This window comes from Chlamydotis macqueenii, chromosome 3 (genome assembly GCF_036417535.1).
Source record: "Chlamydotis macqueenii isolate bChlMac1 chromosome 3, bChlMac1.mat, whole genome shotgun sequence".
Classification (NCBI taxonomy): Eukaryota; Metazoa; Chordata; class Aves; order Otidiformes; family Otididae; genus Chlamydotis; species Chlamydotis macqueenii.
Genome location: NC_141558.1, coordinates 49899916 through 49914183, shown reverse-complemented (window position 1 = coordinate 49914183; position 14268 = coordinate 49899916). Strand labels below are relative to the sequence as shown.

General features: G+C 38.7%; 2 protein-coding genes across 2 annotated transcripts in view; one reads left to right on the top strand and one right to left on the bottom strand.

Moving 5' to 3' along the window:
- The window catches only part of FIG4 (FIG4 phosphoinositide 5-phosphatase), a 69381-nt gene extending 67991 nt beyond the window's left edge, over nucleotides 1-1390 (bottom strand). Inside the window, exon 1 of the mRNA XM_086744180.1 lies at nucleotides 1174-1390. Within this exon, the coding sequence (XP_086600306.1) occupies nucleotides 1174-1251 (78 nt within the window). The 5' untranslated portion in view covers nucleotides 1252-1390. The remainder of the gene's footprint in view (nucleotides 1-1173) is intronic.
- Nucleotides 1391-1486: 96 nt separating this feature from the next.
- The window catches only part of LOC104480949 (adenylate kinase 9), a 56332-nt gene continuing 43550 nt past the window's right edge, over nucleotides 1487-14268 (top strand). The window contains exons 1-6 of the mRNA XM_086744178.1: nucleotides 1487-1623; nucleotides 2728-2857; nucleotides 5010-5073; nucleotides 8314-8366; nucleotides 8451-8547; nucleotides 11017-11129. Coding sequence (XP_086600304.1) covers nucleotides 2741-2857; nucleotides 5010-5073; nucleotides 8314-8366; nucleotides 8451-8547; nucleotides 11017-11129 — 444 coding nt within the window. The 5' untranslated portion in view covers nucleotides 1487-1623; nucleotides 2728-2740. The remainder of the gene's footprint in view (nucleotides 1624-2727; nucleotides 2858-5009; nucleotides 5074-8313; nucleotides 8367-8450; nucleotides 8548-11016; nucleotides 11130-14268) is intronic.

Sequence of the window (14268 nt, the reverse complement as noted above, 5' to 3'; positions counted from 1 at the left end):
ATTCAGGCAGATACTGCCAGCTACCACTAGCCAGATGTGAAAGACTGTGGTTCCTGAACTAACAGGATCAACTTGAGCGGCCTAGGGAATTTGAGTTATCTGACAGAACCCTACAGCGTAATACTGTCTCTGTAAATAGTAGGCTGTCTCTCAGCAACTGAGCCCTAAAGCTCAGAGAGAATAAGTCACATATCTGTGCGTGCCAGTCACAAAAAGCCAGATGTCAACTAAAGGAAAAGTACAACCAAGACCAACTAAATTCAGCCATTCAGGACCTGATTCGGGAACCATATTTCCCCATTGCCCTCCCCCCATATAGCAATAATTTAGCTCAAAATAAAACAACAAACAGTGTTTTCCAGCAATGCTGAGAAAATGCTTTAATCTGTCATTTTGGTATGTTTTCAAGAGGTTACACTAACTTTAGTGTAAAAAGTATCTTTCTATTAACACTAGAGGTAACACTTGAACTTAGAACTAGAGCTACCTGTTGCACTTAAAGCCATCACACCTAACTCTATGCAAAACTACCTCAAGTGAAAAAACTGACATACTATGAAACAAGAGAAATTACACAAATACATTTGATTGGGAGCTAAAGTATTATAAACACAGTGGTATCACCTCGGGTTAATTACACCAAGAACCAGATTCTGACTCACACCCCGTGGCATGCTCATCACATGGCTAATGAAGCAACTGCCACTCAAACCTCCAATCCCCTTTGCCCATGGTAAACAGTACAGTGAATAGAAGATCCCTACAGTTTCTGCAACAGAATACTGAGGAACGCTAAAAATCCTCAACAGCTTACTTCCAGAGGTCAGAATGAAAACTCTGGAAGCTGCTCCACAAGCCATTCCACTGATGACAACTAAACTCTCGGAAGAAGTAAACAGACAGGCATCCTGTGGTGGTAACCACTTCAGGCATCCTGTTCGGATTCTTAATTCAAATCTTAATTCTTTAATTCTGGACAATTTCAGCTGTCCAGCCCTAGTTCCCCACGGCACCAGTCAGCACTGTCAGCCCGGCTGCGGGAGGCCAGCCACACAGCAAAACCCGCAGGCAGCTGCGCACACACCAACAGCAGCAGAGAGGCGGGGGCCGTCCGGCGGGGCTCTTCCCGCCTCCCCCGGGAGCGGCGGCGGCGGCGGGACAGACGCTACTTACAGCCCTGGTCTCGTACAGCACCAGCTTCTGCACTGAGCTGATCATGGGGACGGCAGCCACCACCGCCACAGCCGGCATGGCGGCCGCGTAGGGCTCGGGCCTTGCCCCAGCCCCAAGGCACGGCAGAGGCAGGAGGGGCAGGGGACTGCCCGCCCGCCAGCAGCAGCAGCAGCAGAAGGAGGAGAAGCCGAGCTCCCCCTGGGAACGGGGCTGGGGGGGAAACGCAAGGACACTGGAGACCGAAAACCGGACCCAGCCTGCCGCGGCCGTGACAGACGGAAGCCGGAAGTGCGGACACGCCACCGCGCAGGCGCGCCCACGGGCGGGAGAGAGAGCACCGCCTGCCCTGCAGTTGCCTTGGTTACGGGGGTACACAAGCCGGAGGCGGCGGGGCGCGCGCGGCGGCCGTTGCGCCCTCACTCTGCTCCCTCCCCCCGCACCTCCCTCAAGGTAAGTGCCCCCTCCCTCCCCCCCCCCACCGGCGTGCTGGCGGGGGGCGCTGCGTTATTCCTTTGGTTTGGTTTTCGTGCTTAGGAAATCGCCCTTTCATTGTAAAGGTTCGGGAAGGAGTGAAGCCGCTGGAAACGCCAGGTAAAGTTCAGCCCGTGAGTCTCCGTGAGAGAAATGGAGGGTTGGTTGGTTTGTTAGTGGTGTTTTTTTTTTAATATCAAAATACCGTCCCTATCGTTCAGAAGGTCTTACTCTGAAAGTGTCATGAACGTTTCAGTTCGATGTTTCAAAACAAACTTTTCAGATTTTCATCCTGAAGTAGAATTTTTTAATTTAAAAATTACTGGGGTGGGGGGAGATGGGGACTTAAGTGGTCCTTAAAGAAAGCGAGGTTTTATTTTGCCTTCTTCACACCATGCTTCATCAAACCCCTCATGTTTTTGGACTCCATTTGTTCGGCCCACACATATTTTGCTCCAGCTTACCTTAATTAGAAACTTGTTTCTATGTCACTTTCTTGCATAGTGCTGGATGTGCTGCATAGTGCAGTTCTGGCAGACCTGGGATTTATGAGAGGATTACAGAACAGATCATGAGCCATGATTTTATTCGACAAAGCCTTGTTCGTGTACCTAGCTGTGGACACAGCAAGTAGTTCCATCAGCTGTGATGGGGCTCTTCTGTGTCTGAAGCTCACAAGCGAAGGCCTTAGCAGGGCCATGGTCCATTTCAGGGACCAGAGAGAAGTTACAGCTGTGTGATAATTGGAACAGGAAGGAAAAGGCAATGAAGCAACTACATACTCTTTAGAAAAAGACCTACAGGCAGTTTGAGAGTCAGGAAGAAGTCATTATCAACATCCATATCATTGCAGTTGGGGACTGGGAGTGGTTCCAACAATCCCTTATTTTTCAGAAGCAATTCTTCTCCTAGTAATGGGTGCATTATGTATGTTCTCTAAATGCTTTTTTTTCTTCTTATAACAGCTTTTGTTACAAAGCAAATCATCTTCTATCACATTATTATTCAGTTCCATTTTTAAGTATGTGTCATTTTACACATATAAGCTACTGCATTTTAAAATAAGCTTTTTTTTTTCTCTAGTCTTAGATAAATTATGGCTTCACAAGAGGAAAAACAAGCTCAACCCTTTGCAGACATCTTTGATGAACATGAAGCTGAAAAATCCTTTCTGTTGTCCAAGCCCACTTGCTTAGTTGTCCTTGGAAAGCCAGTAAGATGTCTGATAGAAGTTTTTTCTTCAGATCTTCTGCTAACAATTTGACTTTTCCTTTCAAAACATTAGTTTAGTGACACTGCCAGAAAGATCAAAGACCTGTGTTTTAATCTTTTTCTCTTTGCAAATCCTGCGGAGTGTGGTAAAGATTCTGATCTCATTTAATGAGGCCAATTTTTGGCCAGAGTGACAAGTCAATTACAATTAGAAGTGTTATTATTGTAATTAAAAGTCACATGTTGCTTAAAAAGTTTCTTCTCTTTTCACATTGGCAACTGGATTGTTTTTACGTTATTTCACTATTCTAACTTTTGAAAAACTTGACAGATTAAAGACATAAATAGGCATAAAAGAACCTTCAGGTTAATGCACTGATATGCAATGAGATATTAATATTTAAATGACCTGAATGATGTAATTATATGTCATATATTTGGGAATAACTGAAATCCACCACGGTGTCCTGATAAGGAGATTTGTACTATATTTTAACTATAATTCAAGGTCTCTATTTTTCTCAAATAATTTGTGGCCTCCTTTACTTAGGAAAATTTGATGTTTTCTAATCACAGACTTCTCAGATTTCTTCTTCCCAAATGTAGGAGACTCTATGGGTGGTTTTACCCACAGTTTGCTGAAGGGGGTTCTTTTTTGGTGTGAGTTTGCCTTATGTCTATACTGAATCTGGTATGCACTTAAACACGCCATTGGTGCCCTGAAAGCTGCTTTCCTCTTTAATATTGCAGTTGCTGATGAAAGGTGCCTTTCGAGCACCCCACTTCCAGTGTGAACACAAGTTCCTCTAGCAGCTTGCCCTCTACATTTGCCTGTGATTCCATTAGGTACAGCAACAGAGCCTGAAATGACCATACAGAAATCTGCTTTGTGCTGCCTAGTGCGTAGAGAGATGGAATCACAGAATGGTTTGGGTCAGAAGGGACCTTTAAAGGCCATCTAGTCCAACCTCCCTGCAAGAAGCAGGGACATCTCCAATTGCTCAAAGCCCCGTCCAACCTGGCCTTGACTATTTCCAGGGATGGGGCATCCACCACCTCTCTGGGCAACCTGTTCCACCACCCTCATTGTAAAAAATTTTTTCCTTAGATCCAGTCTGAATCTACCTCCCTCTATTTTAAAACCATTACCCCTTGTCCTATCACAACAGGCCCTGCTGAAGAGTTTCTCCCTGACTTTCCTGTAGGCCTCCTTTAGGTACTGCAAGGCCAGTATAAGGTCTTGAAATTGCACAGGCCTGGCCAAGAGGGCAGGGAATTAAATATTCTATTTTTATGATAATATATTTTATTTATATGGATGATGTGTAGAACATTTATCTTATTTAAGGTAAATTTATCTTATTTAAAATAAATGTGCTAAGTTAAAAACCTAGTGCCATTAAAGCAAAACCAAATACGTATATTCTCATCATGCCTCTAAGATGTAAGGTATGAGTAGACTGGAGTGTTTGCTGATATGTTGTTAACTGGGAATGTGATTTATTTGTGTTTTTTTACTATTTTTTAATCACACAAAAATTATTTAGGGCAAACAGACATCAAAAAGGTCTTGTACACCCTTGAAAAAAGGGCATAATCCTAAGGGTGGAAGCTGGTGAGTTTTGCAAAATCCCATTCAGGTAGCTGTACTCTTAGAGGCCTCATTACTCTTGGTTATGTTAGTTCCTCAGGATTCATGTAAGTGATAAAATAAATATTTTGTCAGTATCTAAATGAGATTTGTGGACTAACAAGGGCAATTTTTACCTATTTGTTGTTTTAATCAAATAATACTATCCCTATGTATCTTAGAAATGGCTGAACAGGTTTGCTTTATAATTTGCTTTGAGACTAAAGATAATAAGAGTTTCTCATAGGAATCTATGGGCAAATCCTAGTTGAGTTTGAGTTGCTCAGAAACAAAGTCAGTATAATTACTTTGAAGGTAATTAACTGCAAAGGATAGTAACAATATATTAGCAATGCTAGGCAGTATAAAATAGAGGATAGTAGAGTGTTTGTGTATGCTCAGTGCATGACTCAGAGCCCCTAATTCTGATAGTAGCTTTTAATTGTTAATTTGTGTAATATGTTTGTGGGTTTTTTAAAATTTCTGCCTGTTTTTCTTTTAAATGTGTATTTTTTATTTTAAGGGTTCTGGAAAGAAAACATTAGCTAGAAAACTAGCACAAATGTGGAAATGCATTTTCATAGAAGGTAAACATACACTATATTTGGAACATTGCATTGACTTCATAATATCTTTTGGTTTAGAATATCTCTCTCTGTTCCCTGAAATTCAAATTGTTGTGTTTCTGATTGCAGTAAAAACTAGTGATAAGGACCAAGTAGCCATTTTGCCAGAAATGCAATTGCTGAAAAACAGCCTTCTAGTTATAGAGAGGCTTAGAAAATAACTTAGGGGTTTTTTGGGGGGTTTTTTGTTTTTTGTTTTTTTTTCTGAAGGCGATATACGTAACACATAATAAAATTCTATTCCCAGTCTTGTAAGGTGATTCATGTGACCCTTCTTGTTTGCATGGAGGCAACTCCTTCAATTCCAGAGAGCACAGAGGTTTTCCAATACAGACCATGAAAAAATAGAAGGATGTGTCCTTTCTGTTTGTGCAGTGCCTAATACAAGGAAGGATGTACTCCAGGAAACAGAAGCATAGCTTTTGCATCAGTATAAGTAATAATGGAAGGAATGGGAGCTGGCACTTTCAAATTTCTAAAACAAAATTATTTGATGGCTTATTTCAAAAGATGCAGTTAATTTCTCCTACTGTGCATTTACCAGAATACAAAATATCATTTCATTTTGTGAGCTATCCAGCTGCATTTCTGACAGTCCCTCTCATCAGAGATTTTTTAAGACCTATAGAGTAAAACCTGTTGCTTACAACATTATCTTATACCTTATCAACACATCACTAGAGATTTTTTTTTTTCATTTTGAGGCATCTCAGCAAGAAAGTAGGTTCCTACAAAAAATAATTAATTCTCTGGCAGTTTTCTTTTATATTAATTTTGCCAGCAGTAACTAAAAAAAAAAAAAATCTGTAATTTTGTTAAAGCCATGGTAATATTTTTGTATCCATGACATAATTCACAAATCTTGACTCATTCACTTAAGTTTTACGAAAAAAAAGAAAACTTTTCCACCAGATTCGCCCTACCAGTTTGAAGGCTAATATAATCTTTATAAGTAGAAGAAAAGAAGGCACATAATAACTGTTACTATGAAGCAATTTATTGAGTGCCTTTTTGGGGACACCAAATTATAAATCTCATTTTATGGTATAAATGTTCACAGTTGTTCTAATTATGAACTAACTATATATCAATTTTCATTACATTTTTTCTTTTAAATGTGCCCCCTAGTATTTTTTATTGTTCTAATGAAAGCCTCATAGCGGATGCTGTACCACTTCATATTCGTGTGAATACAGAGGCTTATTTATCAAATGGAGTATCTTTATCTTTTTTGAAGATTTGGAATTATAATATGGTAAAATTTAGTTTTAATAAAGTGCTTTTATGACTTATGTAAAGATATAGTTTTTACTTCATAGGATTGTCTAACAGAAAAATTAATACCTGGTCCAAAACATAGATCAGACCAAAATCAGAAGGGACGTTAGGGATGTACTTAAGCTAATCCATATTATTTGAATTTATTTAAAGCATTACTGACAAATGTCACACTTGTTTTTAAAAATCTCTAGGCAGTCTCTCTCTGTAACATAGACTCTGCCATTAGAAAATTTTTCTCAATGCCTGATATAAATCTTGCTGAGCTTTTTTTATGCCTTATTTCTAGTAGATTCAGATAATTATTCTTTTCTTCTTTTGCTCATGATATTTCTTTTAATCTTCTTTCATCTAGTGTACCCATACATGTGTGCACACACATTCCTTCAGCTTTTGCTTTTTTTTTTTAATTTTTCACATCAAAAAAGAAAGAAACAAAGAAATTCAGCATACAGAAATATTAATAATGTAGCTCAGAAAGGACCTCCAGAGGTCATCAACTCCAACCTTCCACTCAAAACTGTGTCAACTAGAGAAGGTTGCTCAGGGCTGTGTCCAGTTGAGTGTGGAGTATCTTCAAGGATGGAGACTCCATCAGCTCTCTGGATGACACTTTCCAATGTTTGACAACCTTCATGATGAAAAATTACTTCCTAATTACCCCACTGGAATTTCTCATGTTCCTAGTTTTGTCTTGCTTCCTGATCTAGCTGCACTTCTGTGAAGACAGCATTTCTGTCTTTGTGCCTTCACAGTAAGTCATTTTAGATGGCAATAAGAGCTGTCATTTTCTCCAGGCTGAACAAGGCCAGTTCTTTTGGCTTCTCCTAGTACGTTCAACACTTTTAATCATCTTGGTGCCCTCCACTGGACTCACTCTAGTGTATCAATATCTGTCCTGCACTGTGTTATTTATTAAAAAAATAATCAAAGTTAGAGAATTTTTAAATAGGAAATGTGTTCACAGTTTTTTTAATTTGACAAAAAAAAAATCCATTTATCCAATGAATAGGTCAATACTCATAAATAAAACAGGGCCAGGGTACATGTACAGTGCTGATTTTCAGTTGTCTCTGTTGTTTGTTAGTATATTCCCTCTCTCAGTTTGGGCCCATGTCAAATAATGCCCTCCAAACACACCCATTCATAGTATGAAGGATAGTGTGCCTGCCAGTCATCATTACTAGTAGGAGCAGTTTGGAAACAGCCTCTGTGTTCTGGCATGAGCCACCTGGCTTCAGGGCCTTTCTCTGGCCTGGTTTATTAATAATATAGATGTAGCCTTAAGGCTACATTCTTGAAAAAATTATTGAGTGACTGCTTATTTCAATGGTATAGAAGTGTGAAAGACTTTCAGGATCATTCAGCTATGATGTCACTGTCCACAGAGACAGAGGCCAGGCCTTTCAATTTGATGGGTGTCAAATTTAGTATTTATTTAATTTTAGATACTTAGAATATATAAGAAGTAGATTTTTTAAGGGCTTTTTAAAAAGCCCTTAAAGCCCCTTTTTAAGAGCTCTTTAGACACACAACTGATTTTGTGTGTCTAAACAGTTCTTTTTCTAAAACTTGCTTTTAAAATTTGAGGTTTGAGCTCAGTTACTCATCTCTGGATTAACCATCAGTAATGCTAATTTGATATAAATCAGTAGTTAAAATAATCTTGTTGTAGATTTGTCTGTATTATATATAGGGCTAAATTGTGGGAAAAACATCTACCCAGACATTACAAGAAGGTACCAAGTTCTGGATGGACTAAATATAGTAATCACCCTAATTATAATGGCTGATTGCTTGGAGCACACATACATCCTCATGTGTGTACGTGTGTGAATGTATGTATCTCTGCATGTACGTGTCTGCATATAAAATATTTTAATTAATTATTTTAATTTTATTCTGTCTGATGTGTTTTCTCAGCTTTGGAAGTAATTCAAACCAATATTCGTGAAGAAACAGAATATGGGCTTAAGGTAAAGGTCTAATCTTCTACCAAGTTTTGTCATATTCTTGACAAATACCTATTATATAAGACTATGTTTTGCATTTTACCTTAGTGTCAAGAATTGCTTTTTAAAGGTCAAAGTATTTCTGAAGAACTGGTTACAGAAATGATTCTGAAAAAGATTGAGTCACCAGAAGTTGCTCATTTTGGTAAGTATATTTATAGCCTAAACTTCTTAGAATGAGCTACCTATAATTTTTACACACTTTGCATCCATTACTGCTCAAATATAATTTATTTTGTATAAGATGGTAGGATCTTTTCATATGCTCCTTGGGTTGTGGAATATCCATAAACTGAGAGTGTATTTAGGGATTAATTTACTAATATGGGAGATAAGCAAGTGTCATACCAATCCTACCTTGTGCTAATTTTGAGGAAATGAATTTGCCCCAGATTTGAAGTGTTGCTGTGATTCTCATTTGACATTATTATCTGGTTAGAAAAGTTTTAGTATGTAAAATACAGATTTGTTTGTTTGTTTGAGTATTTCTATAACAACAACAACAACAAAAACCCACCAGCAAAAATATTTTGAACTTTTAAAATAATGAAAAAGAAGGAAAACAGATTATTTAAAATACAAAGTATTACGATCTCTTTTTTTTCTTACATTGTTTATTCCCTTTGCATTTTGTCACTAAGAGTAAGTTAGATGAGAATCGTATTGGTAGTGGTAATATTTCTTCTTTTTGAGGAAAGATTATGTTAATTGAGGCTGTTAAGACTAGGGCTGCAGATCTTGCTAGAGTCTGAACCTGCTTAACAGAAGAGAAAACAAATACATTGCTAAGTGGAAAGAAAGTAAAAGAAAGAGTAGTTTCTTTTTCTAGTGCTGACTTTCATTTGAAATTTCTATTATAGGACAGAGATGGGTATAGTGCCGAGAAAATATTAAGTATCTACTGCTCTGAAAACTAGCACGCTTCTATCAGCTTTCAGTTGCAATGGTTTTTGTTGCTACTGTAGTCCAAGACTAAACAGTTTTGCAAAAGATGCAGCCTTACTTGGTGAAACTAGGCTTTTAAAACAGTAGGCAAAAGACAGAGAAATAGGGAAGAAATTTTAAAGAAGGAGATTATAAAGAAAGAAAAATTTGAGAGAAGAAGTAGCAGCAGAAGTGCCAGTCTCTTAATCCATACGTCAGGACTTTAATAAAAGCCTGAAGAGATGTCTGTGGCTTCTGAGTTCCCCTCTTTGAGTCAGTCTGATGATTAATGCCTAAAACGTGTGTATCCCATAGGAGCACAGAGATCCTAGAGACTGTAAACATGACTATAAAGTTGATAAAAATTTGGTTCTTGTAGCCAAAACATTTGCTATATTACAGATGGCTCAAAGTAACAAGGAATAGAATAACCTACATCCTCACTATTCTTCCTACAACTAGAACTTACTTAACAAAAATTGGTTTTGGAAATATTTTCTAGTTCTAATAACTTTTTGTTTAGCAACTGTCTTAATCTAATCCTTGGAAAGCTTAAGTAGGCTTTCAGCAAGAACTAATCAGTCAATTTGCTATAATTATTCATTAAAGATTTTATAAAGTGTTGTATGAGAGGCTGAGCTTTTTACTTTTAACTTTTGTTTTTAATATTGTAAACCACAAGTTTCTAAACAGTACACACAATAAGGGATTATTTTCAATTATATTCTTCTGACTCAAATAATAAAAACGTATTATGTTGGAGAGTGATATGTCAGAGGTATTCAGAAGTACTAGAACAAATGATAATATTTAAAAATTGTAAGTCACTAAAAACAGATTATTTTTTTTTTTGGCTTCTGAAGGAAGTCCCATAAGAAGCTTATAAGCTATGTCTTGAAATAAGCAATGTCTCTTTTTAAAATAACATAGATACTGAAGCATTGGAAAATAAAAAGCATTTTCTGTATTTTAGGGAATTGCAGGTAAGAAAATACAGAAAATGCTTTTTTTTTTTTTTTTTTTTTTAAATAGAACAAGAAAACAACCAGAATTTCATATCATGTTAACCTGAATAATATTTGTAAAGGAGAAATCTATGTAATTGTCACAGTGGAAAACTGCTCAATTAGCATGATTTAAATCAAATCAGGACCAAAGTTGTTTATTGATCTATTAATGGCAAGTAATTAACTGGCAATCAGTGTACTGGCAGTCAGTGAAGAGGTTCAGTATCAGCCACACAACAGACAAACCACAGCACTAGGCACTTCCCAAATACCAATAAACGCCTACAAATTTCTAAATACCCTCCTAAAACTAATTCCAAAGAGTATAGTTCAACTTGCATGGTTATGCATGCAAACCCTCTATCAAAAGATGAGTGGAAGTTACAAGCACACATTTCCTTTTCTGAGAATGCATGTTCACCTATTTAAGCACACTTTCTGTTGGAAACGTGGGTTCTATAGCTTTGTCTGTCTGTGCCATTTCCTACAGTCTCCTAATCGACACACCAGTGAGAAAGCTCCCCATGAGCCCACACACACACACTCGAGGTATGGGTCACTGTGTGTTTAACCCTGTTCTGTCAGTCCAGTAGCCAAAGTACTGTTTAAAGCAGATGAGTATAACTAGTCCTATATTTGACATAACTTTCTAAAAGTTGTATTTAATAAAATGTATTCGGCAGGTTATGTTCTCAGTGGATTTCCTTCTCTCTCAGAGGAATACATGACTGTTTCACAGCAAATAGAGAAAATAAAGAATCTAAAATTAAAACCGGATTTCCTGATTAACATTAAGGTAGTGTCATCTTCAGTAACTTGCTAGTCATTTTCCTAGTTAGTAGACTCATATGCTGCATAACTCAAATGATAATATTTTCCCCTGTGCAATTCAGTATAGTATTTATTGAGGAATAATAAATTGTTCTCTTTTAAATTGGAATGGAATTACACTGGTTTGTTTCATTATAAATATTGCTCACGTAAAATAATGAACATTGCCTAAAACTTCAGTAGCAGTTACAGTCTTTCTTTACACCTCTACCAATTAGAAGAGATACCTTTTCAAGAAAAGAAAACTTTGAATAACATTATTATTATTATGGGATTTTTGGATACATGTACACCTGCCATTCATGTATTTTGGGAAGAAGCCTTCCACATATGGAAGTTAGAAAGCAAATTGTTTTATTTTTTACTCACTAATTGTGAAACTGCTTCTTAGTTACTATTAATTCATCTTGTTTACAAATCTCAACTTCTTCATGAGTAGTAATGTGACATACCAAATACTTTACAAAAGTGACTCTGATATAACCAGAGAAACATAAACCATTGTTAGCGTAGGATTAAGAGGACTTTCTCAATGTAACTTGGAATGGGCTCGCTGGCTACATCCAGGTTACTAAATAAAAGAAGGCAAGAGTGACTCTTCAAACATCAGCCCAACTAGTTTGTCAGAACACAGCTAACCTGTCTTGTTAGTCAGAATGGGGCGGCCGTGTCCAAGCTGCCTGCTGGAAAAGGCCCTTGGCCTGTGCCATTCTCCAGATTGTGCCCAGCTGCTCACCAGGGAGAATACTAGCTGGCCCGCACCAAACCTTGCCAAACTCCATGCAGATAAACTGATAGTATGTATTATAATGAACAAGGGTTCAAGCCCTTCCTCTTGCAATGTTTTATTTATTATCAACTAGATTATTTCCATCTTTTACTCTGAATGTGCAGAATGAGCTGCCAAGGCAACTGAATAGTCAGCCTCTGGCTCTGTGCTCCATTCTCATTGGGATTTTAATTCTAGTTGTCACATCTATGTGGTTTGTCAGATGCTAAGCTTCAGTGCACGGACCTAGTCTATCACTTTGTCAGATTTAAGTCCTTGTTTCTTTTTAATTCCATGCTTTTGAGACTTAATTTGTTTGACCATGCATTAAAGAAAATTTGTAAATGCCTACATCAAACCTTTTTTCCTGTGTTCATGGAAAGATCTTAAAACATCAGAGAAACATATTTTTGTGCTGCTTTTTGGGCAGTTTTAATTTTTCAAGCTACAAAAAGTCAATCCTTGTATTAATACCAGATAATGAGAAATCCTGTGGATGGAGCCTATAGGAGTGGCACATCCAATATCATCTTAGCTCAGAAGTGAGGAGGTGCAAACAGCCACAAACTGTTAGAATCACAGAAAAGGTTGGAAAATACCTTTAACATCACCAACTCACGTTGGCTTTTCCTTGAAAGGAATGTTCTTTTAGTTAGGATAAACTTCTTAGCCAGACCTCTCAAATCTTAATTATTACTAATTTTACCACCACAGACCACATCCAGATTTATCTGTGTTTAATGTTAAACTAAATTGTGTTTGCAGCGCTTTTTATAGAAAGACCATTGCTTACTCTTCCAGAGCTCCAAACTGCTGAACTCCTTTAGCCTCTGAGACAATGGCACTATGCTTTTGGGTAATAGTAGAGCTCTAAGAAGTCAGAGGCACCTAGTAAAATTGACTGAATCTTAGAATTATAGAATCATTTAGGTTGAAAAAGACCCTTAAGATCATCAGGCCCTACCATAAACCTAACACTGCCAAGTCCACCACTAAACCATGTTCCTAAGTGCCCCACCTACACATCTTTTAAATACCTCCAGGGATCATGACTCAACCACTTCCCTGGGCAGCCTGTTCCAGCGCTTGATAACCCTTTCGGTGAATAAATTTTTCCTAATATCCAATCTAAACCTCCCCTGGCACAACTTGAGGCTATTTCCTCTCATCCTATTACTTGGGGAAAAAGAGACCAACATCCACTTCACTGTAACTTCTTTTCAGGTAGTTGTAGAGAGTTATAAGGTCTGCTGTGACCCTCCTTTTCTACAGGCTAAACAACCACAGTTCCCTGAGCCACTTCTCATAGGACTTGTGCTCTAGACCCTTCACCAGCTTCGTTGCCCTTTTCTGGACATGCTTCCAGCACCTCAACGTCTTTCTTGTAGTGAGGGGGCCAAAACTGAATATAGTATTCAAAGTGCAGCCTCACCAGTGCAGAGTACAGGGGGATGGTCACTTCCCTACTCCTGCTGGCCACACTGTTTCTGATACAAGCCAGGATGCTATTTGCCTTCTTGGCCACCTGGGCACACTGCTGGCTCATATTCAGCCAGCTGTCGACCAACACCCCCAGATCCTTTTCCACTGGGCAGCTTTCCACCCACTGTTCCCCAAGCCTGTAGCATTGCATGGGGTTCTTGTGACCCAAGTGGCCTTGACCCATCCATCCAGCCTGTCCAGATCCTTCTGCAGAGCTTCCTACCCTCAAGCTGATCAACACTCCTGTCCAATTTGGTGTCATTTGTAAACTTACTGAGGGTGCACTCGATCCTCTCATCCATGATAAAGATATTAAACAGAACTGGACCCAAAACTGAGCCCTGGGGGACTCCGCTTGTGACCGGCTGCTAACTGGATTTAACTCCATTCACCACAACTCTCTGGGCTCAGCCATCCAGCCAGTTTTTTACCCAGTGAGGAGTACGCCTGTCTAAGTCATGAGCCACCAGCTTCTCTAGGAGACTGACAAAGGCTTTACTAAAGTCCAGGTAGACATCATCCACAGCCTTTCCCTCATCCATTAAGAAGGTCACCTTGTCACAGAAGGAGATCAGGTTAGGCAAGCAGGACTTGCCTTTCATGAACCCACGCTGACTGGCCCTGATCATCTAATTGTCCTGTACGTGCTGTGTGATGGCACTCAAGATGATATGCTCCATAACCTTCTCTGGCATCAAGGTCAAACTGACAGGCTTGTTGTTCCCCGGATCCTCCTTGTGGCCCTTCTTGTAGATAGGCATCACATTTGCTAAACTCCAGTCAACTGGGACCTCTTGCTCAAGTCCAAACCACTTTGGCATTAATTGCTATGGCAATCACAAGCCTGTCTGCA